This window comes from Chiloscyllium plagiosum, chromosome 20 (genome assembly GCF_004010195.1).
Source record: "Chiloscyllium plagiosum isolate BGI_BamShark_2017 chromosome 20, ASM401019v2, whole genome shotgun sequence".
NCBI lineage: Eukaryota > Metazoa > Chordata > Chondrichthyes > Orectolobiformes > Hemiscylliidae > Chiloscyllium > Chiloscyllium plagiosum.
This window is the reverse complement of record NC_057729.1, coordinates 12,266,538-12,282,189: the sequence shown is the minus strand read 5'-3', so window position 1 is coordinate 12,282,189 and position 15,652 is coordinate 12,266,538. Positions and strand designations below refer to the sequence as shown.

At 40.2% G+C, this 15,652-nt stretch overlaps 1 protein-coding gene across 1 annotated transcript in view; it reads right to left on the bottom strand.

The window, feature by feature from the left end:
* ctnnbl1 (catenin, beta like 1) overlaps window positions 1–15,652 on the bottom strand; it is a 192,568-nt gene that overhangs the window by 101,003 nt on the left and 75,913 nt on the right. Inside the window, exon 9 of the mRNA XM_043710185.1 lies at window positions 8,379–8,437. Within this exon, the coding sequence (XP_043566120.1) occupies window positions 8,379–8,437 (59 nt within the window). The remainder of the gene's footprint in view (window positions 1–8,378; window positions 8,438–15,652) is intronic.

The following is a 15,652-nucleotide window of genomic DNA, read 5'->3' as shown; positions in this document are numbered from 1 at the left end:
GGGAGACGGGGTGTGCAGGGGCGAGATAGGGTGGGCAGGCAGGTAGACTTGGGGGGGGGGGGGGGGAACCGAAGAACCACGAAGCGAAGGAAATCGAGACAGCGTATTCAAGAAGAACGGGCACCCAATGATACTGTCCACCGATTTCTCAGCAACAAACCCAAAACTTCAGACAATACGCGCCCAGAAACCCTAACCACTCTCCCCTACATCAAAGACATTTCTGAAATGACTGCCAGACAACTCAGACCTCTTGGCACCATGGTAGCCCACAAACACAATACACTAAAACAGCAGCTAATGAACTTAAAAGACCTTACACAGATAACAAGCAAAACAAACGTAATTTACAAAACACCTTGCAAGAATTGTAACAAACACAACATTGGACCAACAGGCAGAAAACTTGCCACCAGGTTACATAAATATCAACTAGCCACAAAACGACATGACCCACTATCACTAGTATCCTTACACAGAGACGAGGAAGGACACCACTTTGACTGGGACAACATCAAACCAAACAGAGACATACATGAGAATTCATAGAAACATGACATTCAACTAGAACTCTTATCAACAGACACATTGATTTGGACCCCAACTACCATCCTCTGAGGAAAAGAACTGGAAATAACACCACTAACCCAAAGAAACCTAAACACGTAAATACAAAGCGGGACATAACACCAGCGGCTCAATGATGATGTTACCTAGTATGGCAACGTATCGTCTGAAACCGAACCTTTCAGCTCAGCGAGCAAACTTACATATAGGTAAGGGAGCCCCTGAAAACCAAGTATAGCTCCCGAAAATCAAAAAGTAGCCATCAAAAAAATTCTCAGAGGTCCTCAAAGAAAACATTGCGTCCAGATGAAATTTAATGCAGAAAAGTGAGGTGCAAAACATAGGACTCTTCCTATCATGACAGGGAATATGAACTAGATGGTCAGCTGCTCAAAAGGTCTAGCTGCAGGAATGGTGGCACACAAGGTAAAATTACTCACTGCGTTGTTGCCTTTGGGAGGAACTCCCAGGACGTGTCCCTCCGTGTTTAAGTCCCTGTACAATTAGTAGTTTATTGGAAGACACCTGCTGTCTCCTACACACTTGAGGTCACACCACAAAGGAGATGGTGAAAATCTTAGTCATTATAATGTGGGTACAGGGTGTAGGTTTGCTATCCAGACGTTTCATTACCTGGCTAGGTAACATCATCAGTGGCGACCTGCAAGTGAAGCGAAGCTGTTGTTTCCTGCTTTCTATTTATATGTTTGTCCTGGATGGGGTCCCTGGGGTTTGTGGTGATGTCATTTCCTGTTTGTTTTCTGAGGGGTTGATAGATGGTATCTAGATCTGTGTGTTTGTTTATGGCGTTGTGGTTGGAGTGCCAGGCCTCTAGGAATTCTCTGGCATGTCTTTGCATGAGGGAGAGAGGGTCGTGTCTTTTTGTCACACCAGCTAGCCACAAAAAGACACAACCTTCTCTCCCTTGTAGCCCTACACACGGAGGAAAAAAACTACCATTTTGACTGGGACAACACATCTATCCTGGGACAGGCTAAGCAAAGACATGCCAGAGAATTCCTAGAGGCCTGGCACTCTAACCACAACGCCATAAACAAACACACAGATCTAGATACCATCCATCAACCCCTCAGAAAACAAACAGGAAATGACATCACCACAAACCCCAGGAACCCCATCCAGGACAAACATATAAATAGAAAGCAGCTTCGCTTCACTTGGAGGTCGCCACTGATGATGTTACCTAGCCAGGTAATGAAATGTCTGGATATCAAACCTACAGCTCAGCGAGCAAACCTACACCATAAACCTCAAGCTAAGCTACAAACCTTCACAATGTGGGTACAGTACTTGAATAGCTTCACAATAAAGTGCAACAGCAATGTAGTTGTGCTATTTTCATATCAAGAATTCAGAACTCAAAATGAAACAAAATCATAATAGGCGATTAAGAATGTGGAAGCAAGCTTTATTGCTTCTGACCAAATCTACAGATTCAAGTATTTGTCTCAGAGAAGAATAGGGAAAAGTACCACGAGAAATTAAGGAAGAGAAAACTAGCCAATATTCCACTGCGATCAAACCATCCAAGACAATTGTGTCAATGGCAATGAAACATTCTTTTTTAAAACTGTATCAGAAGCTCACAAAACTTTTATACAGGGCAAGTAAAAGACACTGTATAATAATTCATAGTGATTCTCAGTTTAAGGCAGAGCTGTTGAAAGACTATTTCACATTAGTACAGGCTTCTTTGGACAATGCTTTTGTTCCAGGTAAGAGGGATGCCCAGAATGGAATAGCATTATGAATATTGAAAGATACTAGTACCATCTGGATAGATTAGGAATTCTTAAAATAGATATGGGTTCCAGGTAACACACATTCAAGAGTATGATTAAAACATTGGGAGAAATGCTTTGTGATCTGGGTGACTTTAAACTGCAAATAGATTAGGTAAATCAAATTAGCCACAATGCCATAGAGGAGGAATTCCTGGAGTGTATACAAGATAGTTTTCTTGATCAATATGTGGAGGAATCAATTAGAGAGCAAGCCATCTTAGACTGAGTACTGTGTAACGAGAAGGGAATCATTACCAATCTTGGGGAGACCCCTTGGGGATGAGTGAGCATAACATGATAGAATTTTTTAATCAAGATAGAGACTGAGACAGTTCACTTAGAGACTAGAATGCTGAACCCGAATAAAGGAAACTGTGAAGATGTGCAGCACGAGGTGGTCTTGACAGATTGAGGAAAGTTGCTTAAAGGGGTGATAATGGACAGGCCAATGACAAACATTCAAGGAATGCATAGGGGATCTGCATCAACTGTTTATTCCTGTCTTGCACAAAAGCAAATGGATTACAAAGGAAATTAGAGATATTATTTGATCCAAGAAACAACATACAGATTGGCCAAGAAAAATAATAGGCCTGAGGATTGGGAGCAGTTCAGAATTCAGCAAAGGAGGACCAATGGATTGATTAGGAAGGAAAAAGTACAGTACAAAAACAAGCTTGCAAGGAGCATAAAGACTGGCACTAAGAGTTTCTATAGGTATGTGAAGAAAAAGAGATTAGTGAAGACAAATATAGGTCACCTACAGACAGAAACAGGAATGTATAATAGGGGACAAAGAAATGGCTGAGCAACTGAATACATACTTTGGTTCTGTCTTGACAAAAGAGGACACAAATCAGGTACCAGAAGTGTTGGAGAATGCAAGATTTAGTGAGAGGGAAGAACTGACGATAATCAATATTAGCAGAGAAATGATGCCGGAAAAACTGAGGGGATTGAAGGCAGATAAATCACCAGAGCTTCCAGGATTCTATAGACTCTGGAAGAATCCCTGCAGATTGGAGGGTAGCAAATGTTCCTTCAATATTCAAAAAGGAAGATAGAGAGAAACCAGGGAATTACAGACCAGTAAGTTTAATATTGGTAGTGGAGAAAATTCTCAAACCCATTATTAAGGGCTTCACAGCAGAGCGTTTAGAAAGCAGTGCCAGAATCAGCATGAATTTATGAAAGTGAAATCATGCTTGATAAATCTGTTAGAATTCTATGAAAATGTAACCAGTAGATTTGACGAGGGGGAGTCAGACAATGTGGTATATTTGGACTTTCAGAAAGCATTTTACAAAGTCCCACATAAAAGATTATTGTCAAAGATTGAAGTGCAGGGGATTGGGGGGAAGTGTATTGAGATGGACAGAAAACTGGTTGGCAGAGAGGAGACACAGTAGGAATTAATGGGTTATTTTCAATTCGGCAATCAGTGGAGTGGCACAGGGATCAATACTAGAACCCCAGCTGTTCACAATATATATACTAATGATTTGGATGAAAGAACAAAATGTAACATCTCAAAGTTTGCAGATGATACCAAGTTGGGTGGGAGGCTGAACTGTGATGAGGTTGCAGAGATCCTTCAGCATGATCTGGACAGGTTGGGTATGTGGGCAAATCAATGGCAGATGCAGTATAATTTGGATAAATGCGAGGTTATTCACTTTGGAAACAAAAACAAGGAGGCAGATTACGAACTGAATGGCTATAATGGCTATAAAATGGAGGAGGGGAGTTTGCAACGGGGCCTGGATATGCAGGTGCAGTAGGAGATAAAGAAGGACAATGATATGTTGCCCTTCATTGCGAGAGATTTAGAGTACAGGAGCAGGGATGTGTGGTTGCAATTAATCAGGGCTCTGGTGAGGCCACATCTCAAATATTGTTTGAAGTTTTCATCTCCTTTTCTGAAGAAAGATGCTCTTGCTCTCGAGGAGTGCAGCTAAGGTTTATCAGGTTGATTCCAGGGATGATGGGACTGACATATGAGGAGAGATGGATTGTCTTCACTGAGTGAAGGGGTTGGGGATCTCATAGAGACCTATAAAATTCTAACAGGACGGGACAGGGTAGACACAGGGACGATGTTCCCGATGGTGGGTATGTCCAGAACCAGGGGTCACAATCAGAAGATTCGGGGTAGACCATTTAGGACTGAGATGAGGAGACATTTCTTCATCCAAAGAATGGTGACCCTGTGGAATTCATTACCACAGGAAGTAGTTGATGCAAAGCATTGAATGTATTTAAGAGGCAGCTAGATATAGCACATGGGGCGAAAGGGATCAAAGGTTTTGGGGAGAAAGCAGGATTAGGCTATTGAGTTGGATGATCAGCCAGGATCGTGATGAAGGGTGGAGCAGGCTCAAAGGGCTGAATGGCCTCCATCTGCTCCTATGTTTATCTATTATTCTCCAAGAAACCTCAGTTTCTTTAAACTACCCACAGAACTGATTTCTCATTGCTGGAACCTTTATGAATCCCATCTGGACTTCCTCTCATACCTTCTTACCTTTCCTAAAGTGTGTTGCCCAAAATGGAACACAACATTCCATTGTAACCAAACCAGGCCTTATATGGGTTTCTTACAACTTTCTTGCTTTTGTTTTGCCTCTATTTATAAAGCTTAACATTCCATTTTATTAATTGCCTTGCTGACTTTCAATGACTTCTGCAGATGTAGCCATGGATCTCTCTGTTCCTGCAGCCGCTGTAGAATTGAGACCTGAATTTTATCTTATTTCTCCTCATTCTTACTGCCAAAATAAATCACTGTGCAATGCTTTGTATTAAATTTCACCTGCCATTCTTCTGCCCATTAAACCAGTCTAAGTTCTCTTGAAATTTATCACAATCCTGTTGCAATAATTTAAAGCGCTCTGTTATATGAAAATTTTGAAATTCAACCCTGTACAAACCTAGGTCATTAATATAGGTTAAGAAAAGCAGGGGAAGAACTTGAGGGAATCCTGATATATACCTTCCTTTCGTCTGGTTTTGCAGAAATCATATCCTACAGCAAACTTTAAGTTTGCAACACAAACATTACTGCTATGCATTTTACAAGACTGAACAGATTGTATAGCTTTTCTATTTTGCAACTGATGCAATTTAGTTATCAGAATATTCCATCTAAAAATAGTTATAGCAAGTAATTGTTCAGCACTTTTCTATTGCACTATTAATAACAAGGATAACTGCCTAGAAAGCTATTTAATTCTTCCATACCACCATTTAAAAGTCTCAATTCAATTAAATAGATGGACCTTCATGTTGCGAAATAAATTCTATTTGATTACTTCACTCTAAATAAAATGTCACACATCTTTCCGTTTTTTATTTCACCTTATTCTCCTAAGAAAGGCATAGCAAGAACAAAGAATTCAACAAAAGCCCATTCTACATGTGTGCACTGATCTTAGGCAGTACTTATATCTCAGCAAAAGTAGAATTTGTAGCCATTATAAACCTTTGAATAAAGGCTGGCTTCCAGAATTAGAAATTCACAGAAATCATTTTGCATGTGTTTTGTGACAGATAACAGATCCGTTCTTAAAAAGAATATCCATCATTCAATACTTAAAAATTGTGCCACTGATTTTATTCTTATCTGTCTTCAACAGCAGACGAATAGCACAGTAACAGAACCAATGACTACTGTATTTCATTGATAAAATAATGTCAAACTCAAACTTTTGTCTAAAATCCATTTTAACTTTGGAATTTTATAAAAGTATTAAAAAGAGCAACCAAAGAGAAATATGTTAGAAAAGATAGATAAGGCCCATTTTTGAACAGAAAGACTCTTCAGGACCTTTAATGCAGTGATGTGCTGTGAACTCTATTGGACTAGTAATTAATCTCTATCACAGAACATAGAGCCTCTGAGCTGCTTGTGTAGCCACAGTACATGTGTGGTTGGTCCAGTTAAGTTTCCCACTCCTAAAAGCCCTGCCACAGATGTTATTGACAGAGGTTTTATCATAGTTATGTCTCTTATCATGGTTATGCTGTTGAATATAAACTGGAGGCAGCTAATTTCTCTTTTGTTGGAGATGGTAATTCCCAAAATGACAGGAGTAGGTAACTCAGCTTCTCGAGCCTGTACTGCTATTCAATGTGTTCATTGCTGGTCTACTTTCCTGCTGGCTCCCCACAACCTTTCAACCTATTTCTTTTAAAAATCTATCAATTTCCTTGTCCTCTGCCTTCTCTATAATCTGTGGATTTGCAAATGGATCTGACCATTTGCAATCATTAGCAAAAATCCCCCATTATGATCTTCTGATGGAGGAAAGGGCACTGGTAAAATGCCAAAGCATGGCTGGACCTTGCACCTTTGTTGGGGAAAGGTTATCTGGTATGTCATAAAACATACCAGTGCACTGCCAATGCTGCAGTGATTTATTAAATGTTCTTCATTCTCACCTGGTCACAACACTTATGGATGAGGTGATGTACAAATGATTATTTCAAAATAAAGTTAACAAAACAACTGAGCAATGCAAAAGTCCTTTTCGCTGGTCTAACATTTTCAATTTAATAGACAAAAAGAGGTTCAGAGATTTACTGAATTTATGAAATGAATGGGTTGTCATGTGACAGAAGGGGTTTGTCTCCACTAGAGGTTTTTTTTCCAGAGGGGGCAGTGCAGTTGACTGAAGTGCGCAAAATCCCCAATGGTCTTGACAAGGTGAACCTGGAAAGGATGTTTCCTCGCGTGATCAAATCCAAATGAGGAGCACTGCTTTAAAATTAGGGATCAGACATTTAGGACAAAGGTTAGGAGAAAATTCTTCTCTTGGAGGATTGAGAGACTGTGGAACTTTGCCTCAGAAGATGGTGGAGATAAGTACCATTAAATATTTTTAAGGTAGAGGCAGATAGATTCTAATTAGACAAGGGAATCACATATTATCGGGGTAAATGGAACGTGGAATTAAAATCAAACAGACAAACCATGCTCTTATTCAGTGATGGACCAGGCTCATGGGTCTGAATGGTCTAATATTACTCATTCATTCATGTAACTATATCCTGTCATTTCAGTATCAGGAGGTACAAGGTCTAGAAGTTTCATTCTTGTATCATTCCTGCAGACTCAATTACAGCTATTGACAATTTACTAACTTGGAACTAGAGGGAAATATGTGAAACACATCAGTGAAATAACAATGTAAAATTCAGTTAGGTACCAAAACATTGATGTCATTCTTTTCTGGATTAAACCTTGGGTCAAGGTGATGGAATTATTAAATCTTTCAGAATGTGAAATATTTGCTACAAATAGTGCCTTGAGCAGACATGAAGGGCCAAATGGCCTGTCTAATCTTGTGCCAAAGTCCTAAACTGTGCAACATCCTGAAAAGTAAGTGTCGCAATAAATTTGAAGTCGAATGTAAAATCAATTGGAGCCCACTTGTGGCACATTGATTTAGATGGTAATAAGTCACCTTAAACAGTGGGTTCAAGTCCACTTTATTACTTAAGCAATGTAAGTTAGACAATGCAATATTGAAGAATCTTACTTACAACGCACAAAATCCCATTTTCATGACTTTTAGAATCATAAGGTCTCCAACAAGCTCTTTCAACCAATATCAGTAAGACAGATCAAGTGGCCATGCATCTGAATGCTGCTCATGGAAATGGGCTGTGCACAAACAGCTTCAAAACATGCCTACAATACAAGTGACTTCATTAAAAAAAAAGTTATTAATTAGATCTATCATAGTTTGGGACAATCTATGTAAATGAGAGGCATTACACTGAAGTTCTTCTTTGCAAACTTCTGCTATAATCCATCCACCCATCCACAGCTGCAGATGGAAAAACCTCATGTTCACATCCATATGCGAAATAGCAGTGTGTGTTACTGAGAATTCAGATACAATTTATATCTGACTGATAATGAGAGAAGACCTCTGATGCATTTTTTAAAAAAAATGTTAAGTATACTGAACGAGTCAGGGACGAGAGAATACAGATACTCACTGATAACTGCTGCAGCAACACATCGATTCCTTCCTGGTCACCAAGTAATTCCCTATTGACTGAAAACAGTAGAACTGCTGGTCAGATATTACAGCATTAAACATGGATAAACTCTGCGTAATAAATACTGCACAATATATTATAGGAACAATCAGAAGACAGACAAATGTGTTAGAAAACCAGAAACGCTTCACCATAGTAATGCGTTGCCATAATATTGCATGTAAATAAGCTGTTTTTTAATATAACCAACATACCTGTTATATAAGTAACCAGACAATCAAGATATTCAACATTTAATACAATGGACAAATTAAATAAAAGCAATGCAGTCCTCAAGTATTCATAGAAATACTAAATAAGTCCAAATAATTCAATGACGTAAAAAAAACTGTTTAATTCTTATAATGGGAGAACTATTTCAAATTTATCAAGAAAACATTTGTGCAGGTGTCACAAAATGGCATCATAAGCTAATGGTCATAGTCTTATAATAATTACAGAGAAACAGCTACAAAGACATCAAAAGTAGGGCAAAAACAATTCATGGGTATGTTACTTTCCAAAAGAATCGGCAGGAAGGAAAGGGTGATGAGATAGCTTTGTTAGTGCAAGATGGAATAAGTAAATAGTGAAAACAATTATCTTGAACTGGGAAAAATCCATTTGGGTGGAGGTAAGAAATGACACGGGGATGAAGACTGACGGAAGTTGTTTATAGATGCCCGAACAACAGCTATATTGTAGGTTGCAGAATAAATCAGGAAATAATGAGAGAATGTAAAAATAGGCAGAACATTAATTATGGTTGACTTCATTTTTCACACAGTTTTCAAAAATCAACTTGGCAAAGGTAGTCATGAGAAAAAGTTCATACAGTGCACTTAAGACAGCTTCCTAGAAAGAAAAATGCAGTGCATCAAACCATGGATCAGGATATTTGGACCTCAAAGTGTAACGAAGCAGCTTTTAATAAATGCTCGCAGGGTAAACAATCCCCTGGAAAACAGGTATAACAACTTGGTGGAATTAAGCATTCAGCTTGAGTGAGGAACTTGGGTCAGAAATAACTGCACATCTTAAATCAACGCAATTAGAAAGGAATGAGTGCAGAGATGGGCTGGGCTGGGCTGGGGAGTTAAGAAGGTTAATGAGCAATGGCAGATATTTAAGAAAATAGTTAACGATACACCACAAAGATATATCCCATTGAAGAGGGAGATTTTAGGAAAAGGATAAACCAATGCTATTCAACTGAGAAAGTTAAGGATAGTATCAATTTGAAAGAAAAAAATACATACTATGTGCAGAGATTAGCAGTAAGCTAGAGGATTGGCAAGTTTAAAATCCCATGAAAATACGTCCCAAGGAAAATAAAGAGGGAGAAAATATGTTGGGAGTAAACTAACAATTAATATAAAAATTGACAGTAAAGGCTTCTTTAAATATGTAAAGAACAATGTTGGAGCATTAGACAATGAGGCTGGGGAAATCATAATGGGAAATCAGGAAATGGTCCAGGAGTTGAATAAATACTTTGTGTTAGACATCATGTTAGAAGACACTAACAGCATTCCATAAATACTAAATAAGAAGAGGCAAAATGGAGAGGAAATAATTGTAATAACTAGTACTAGGAAAAAAGTACTAGGGAAACTAATAGGGCTAAAGGCCAATAAGCCCCTGAACTTGATGGGTTGCATCCTTTAGGCAAGTGCCGAAAGAGATTAGAGGACGCACTTTGAGTAATCTCCAAAATCCCTGAATTCTCCAAGTCCCAGAGGATTGGAAAACTGATGTACCACATTTATTCAAAAAGGCAAGGAAGCAAAAAAGGTAACTGCAGACCAGTTTGCTCAATAGAGTCTGTTATAGAGGATATAATGGCAAAAACAGGTGGTTCTCCTAAAACACCGTAATGCATTCCAGCGAAACCTCGTTTGACAGAAAATTGTTTATTATAAATAATGGGGTCAAGGAAAAAGTCGGGTTGGGGCAGACCAGCAAAAGAAATCATTCACGATCACTCAGAAATCACCCAAAGGTCGAATGCAAAGTATCGCACAGCCTGATTGAAGGTTGAAATCTATTTATTAATGAACAAAAGTAAATTTAAAACAGTACATTTACAAAATTTAAGGAAGCTGCTCTCTGTACAGTACTTCTCACAGAAAGCTGCTCTATTGGCAAATGACATTGATACACATGCAGATAGGCACGAAGATTTCGGCACGGACATCTCTGCATGCACAGAACGGAACACACAAACTGATCCCCACTGAAACCGCACTATTTCAAATGGAGGCAAACACTCTCCAAAATACCATTCCCTAATTCTTCAGAGACATTATAGCCAAATCTCGCCGCCGAAATGCACGTTATGCAGAGCTACTTGTAATTTGAAATATCTAATGTAATCAAGCACAGTCTGCACAGCTTCATGCAGGGGAAATCATACCTGACAATTTATTAGAATTATAGAGTCATAGAAATATTCAGCACAGAAACAGACCCTTTGGTCCAACTCGTCCATGCCAACCAGATATCCCAACCCAATCTACTCCCACCTACCAGCATCTGGCCCATATCCCTCCAAACCCTTTCTATTCATACACCCATCCCGGTGCCTATTAAATGTTGCAATTGTACTAGCCGCCACCACTTCCTCTGGCAGCTCATTCCATACACATATCACCCTCTGCGTGAAAAAGTTGCCTCTTAGGTCTTGTTTATATCTTTCCCCTCTCACTCTAAACCTATGCCCTCTAATTCTGGACTTCCCCACCCCAGGGAAAAGACTTTGTCTATTTATCCTATCCATGTCCCTCATGATTTAATAAACTTCTATAAAGGTCATCCTTCAGCCTCTGACGCTTCAGGGAAAATAGCCCCAGCCTATTCAACCCCTCCCTATAGCTCAAACCCTCCAACCCTGGCAACATCATTGTGAATCTTTTCTGAACCCTTTCAAGTTTCACAACATCAACCAGAATTGCACGCAATATTCCAACAGATGTCTTGTACAGTCGCAACATGCCCTCCCAACTGCTATACTCAATACTCTGACCAATAAATGAAAACATACCAAAGACCTTCTTCACAATCGCATCCACCTGCGACTTCACTTTCAAGGAGCTATGAACCTGCACTCCAAGGTCTCTTTGTTCAGCAACACTCCCTAGGACCGTACCATTAAGGTTTACAAGTCCTACTCTGATTTGCTTTTCCAAAATGCAGCACCTCACATTTATCGAAATTAAACTCCATCTGCCACTCCTCAGCCCACTGGCCAATCTGATCAAGATCCTGTTGTAATCTGAGGTAACCTTCATCGCTGTCCACGACATCTCCAATTTTGGTGTCATCCACAAACTTACTAACAATACCCCCTATATTCACATTCAAATCATTATATAAATGATGAAAAGTAGTGGAGCCAGCACCAACCAATGTGTCACTCCACTGGTCACAGGCCTCCAGTCTAAAAAACAACCCTCTACCACCACCCTCTGTCTTCTACCTTTGAGCCAGTTCTGTATTCAAATGGCTAGTTCTCCCTGTTTTCCGTGAGATCTAACCTTGCTGACAAATCTCCCATGGGGAACCTTGAACGCCTTGCTGAAGTCCATCCAGATCACATCTACCGCCCTGCCCTCGTCAATACTCTTTGTTACTTCTTCAAAAAACTCAATCAAGTTTGTGAGAAATGGTTTTCCACACACAAAGCCATGTTGACTATCCCGAATGAGGCCTTGCCTTTCCAAACACATGTACATCGTGTCCCCCAGGATTGCCTCCAACAACTTGCCCACCACCGATGTCAGGCTCACTGGTCTATAGTTCCCTGGCTTGTCCTTACCACCTTTCTTAAACAGTGGCACCACATTAGCCAACCTCCAGTCTTCCGGCACCTCACTTGTGACTATCAATGATACAAATATCTCAGCAAAAGGCCCAGCAATCATTTCCCTAGCTTCCCAGAGTTCTAGGGTACACCTGATCAGGTCCTGGGGATTTATTCACTTTTATGCGTTTCAAGATATCCAACACTTCCTCCTCTGTAATCTGGACATTTTGCAAGATGTCACCATCTATTTCCCTACATCTATATCTTACAGTTCCTTTTCCACAGTAAATACTGATGCAAAATAATCTTTGTATCTCCCCCATCTCCTGCGGCTCCACACAAAGGCTGCCTTGCTGATCGTTGAGGGGCCTTATTCTCTCTGTGGTTACTCTTTACTCCTTAATGTATTTGTAAAATCCTTTTGGACTCTCCTTAACTCTATTTGCCAAAGCCATCTCATGTCCCCTTTTTGCTCTCCTGATTTCTCTCTTAAGTATACTCCTACTGCCTTTATACTCTTCCAAGCGTTCACTCACTCTTTCCTGTCCAACCTGACATGTGCTTCCTTCTTTTTCTTAACCAAACTTTCAATTTCTTTAGACATCCAGCATTCCCTATACCTACCAGCCTTCTTTTCAACCTAACAAGAATATACTGACTCGCATTTTCTCATTTCTGAAGGCTTTCCATTTTCCAGCTTTCCCTTTACCTGTGAATATCTGCCCCCAATCAGCTTTCGAAAGTTTTTCCCTATACCGTCAAAATTGGCCCTTCTCCAATTTAGAACTGGTCTATCCTTTTCCATCTCTGTTTTAAAACTAATAGAATTATGGTCACTGGCCCCAAAGTGCTCCCCCACTGACATCTCAATCACCTGCCATGCCTTATTTCCCAAGAGTAGGTCAAGTTTTGCACCTTCCATAGTAGGTACATCCACATACTGAATCAGACAATTTTCTTGTACACACTTAACAAATTCCTCTCTATCTAAACCCTTAACACTATGGCAGCCCCAATCTATTTTTGGAAAGTTAAAATCCCCTACAATAACCACCCTATTATTCTTGCCAATAACGGAGATCTCCTTACAAATTTGTTTCTCAATTTTCCTCTGAGTATTTCAGGGTCTATAATACAATCCCAATTAGGTGATCATCCCTTTCTTATTTCTCAATTCCACCCAAATAACTTCCCTGCATGTATTTCCGGGAATATCCTCCCTCAGTACAGCTGTAATGCTATCCCTTATCAAAAATGCCACTCCCCCTCCTCTCTTGCCTCCCTTTCTGTCCTTCCTGTAGCATTTGTACCCGAGAAGATTAAGCTGCCAGTCCTGTCCATCCCTGAGCCACATTTCTGCAACTGCTATGATATCCCAGTCCCATGTTCCTAACCATGCCCTGAGTTCTTCTGCCTTCCCTGTTAGGCCCCTTGCATTGAAATAAATGCAGTTTAATTTATCAGTCCAACCTTGTTCTCTGCTTTGTCCCTGCCTGCCCTGACTGTTTGACTCACCTTTGTTCTCAACTGTACCAGTCTCAGATTGATCTCTTTCCTCACTCTCTCCCTGGGTACCACCCCACGCCACCTTATTAGTTTAAATCCTCCCGAACAGCTCTAGCATATTTCACTGCCAGTATATTAGTCCCCTTCCAATTTAGATTCTTGTACAGGTCACTTCTACTCCAAAAGAGCTACCAATGATTCAAAAATGTGAATCCTTCTCCAGTACACCAGCTCTTCGACCATGCATTCATCTGCTCTATCCTCCTATTCTTGCCCTCACTAGCTCACAGCACCGCGAGTAATCCAGATATTACTACTCTCAAGGACCTCCTTTTTAAATTCCTAATTAACTCTCTGTAATCTCCCTTCAGAATCTCAACACTTTCCTTTCCTATGTTTTTGGTTCCAATGTGTACAATGACTTCCTGCTGGCCCCTCTCGCCCTTGAGAACATTCTGCACCCTCTCTGAGACATCCTTGATCCTAGCACCAGGGAAGCAACACACCATTCTGATTTTTCCGTTGCTGGCCACAGAAACTTTTGTCTGTACCTCAGACTAGAGAGTCCCCTAACACAATCGATCACTTGGAACCCGACATACGCCTCATTGCATTGGAGCCAGTCTCAATACCAGACACATGGCTGATTGCGCTATGTTCCCCTGAGAATCCATCACCCCCTACACTTTTGAAAACAGCATACTTGTTTGAAATGGGGATAGCCACAGAAGACTCCTACACTATCTGCCTACCTCTCTTACCTTTCCTGGAATTAACCCATCTATGTGACTGTATCTGCAACTTTTTCCCCTTCCTCGAGCTGCCATCCATCACATCCCCTGCTCTTGTAAATTCCTCATTGCCTCTAACTGTCTCTCCAACTAATCCATTCGATTTGATAGGATTCTTTGATGTAAAAGCAGAATAGATAAAATGGAACCAGTAAATCTATATTTTAATTTCAAAAAAGGAATTGATAACGCACTGCACGTAGGCATCTTAAAAAGATAAGGACTCATGGTGTTGGGGGGTGGTATAGCAGCATTGATGAATTTACCAAAGAGAGAATTGGGCTGCAAGGGGCATTTACAGTGGAATAATTAGTGGAGTGCTGGGGCCGCAAATATTTACAAAATATATTCACGCCTTGAATGACAGAAGCGAATGTACAATTGCTACGTTTGCAAGTGTCATACAAAACATTTGGGAAATGACTTGTGAGGATGACATATATGTTCAGAAGAGGGAAAGAGACTGATTAAGAGAATGGCAAAAATTTAGCAGATTAATTTAGCAGATTGTGGTAAATGTGAGGCAGGAAGAATGGTGAGCTGAATATTATTCAAATGGAGAGAAAAACTGCACAAAGCTGCACCACAGGGATTTGGGGGTCCTAGTTCACGAATCACAAAAAGCTAGTTTACAAGTTCGGGTAATAGGAAGCATTTAGAATCAGAGGGCATAATTTCAGAATCAGGGGTCGACCATTTAAGACACAGATGAGGAATTTCTTCTTTCAGAGGGTAAGAACTTGTATAATTCTTTACTACACAGCACTGTAGAGGTTAATTCATTAAGTCTATTCTTGGCTGAAGTAGATTTTTAATCAGCAAGAGAATAGAGAGTTATAGAGAAAATAGAGGAAAACGGAACGGAACGAGGACGTGCCGCAACCCAAAGGACTAGCCACACTACCATACATCAGGAGCATTTCAGAAATGACAGCCAGACTACTGCGACCACTAGGACTTATAACTGCACACAAACCAATAGCCACCCTCAGACAACAACTCACCAGAACGAAGGACCCAATACCCAGCATGAGCAAAACTAATGTAGTGTACAAAATCCCATGCAAGGACTGCACAAAACACTATATAGGACAAACAGGAAGACAGCTAACGATCCGCAGCCACGAACA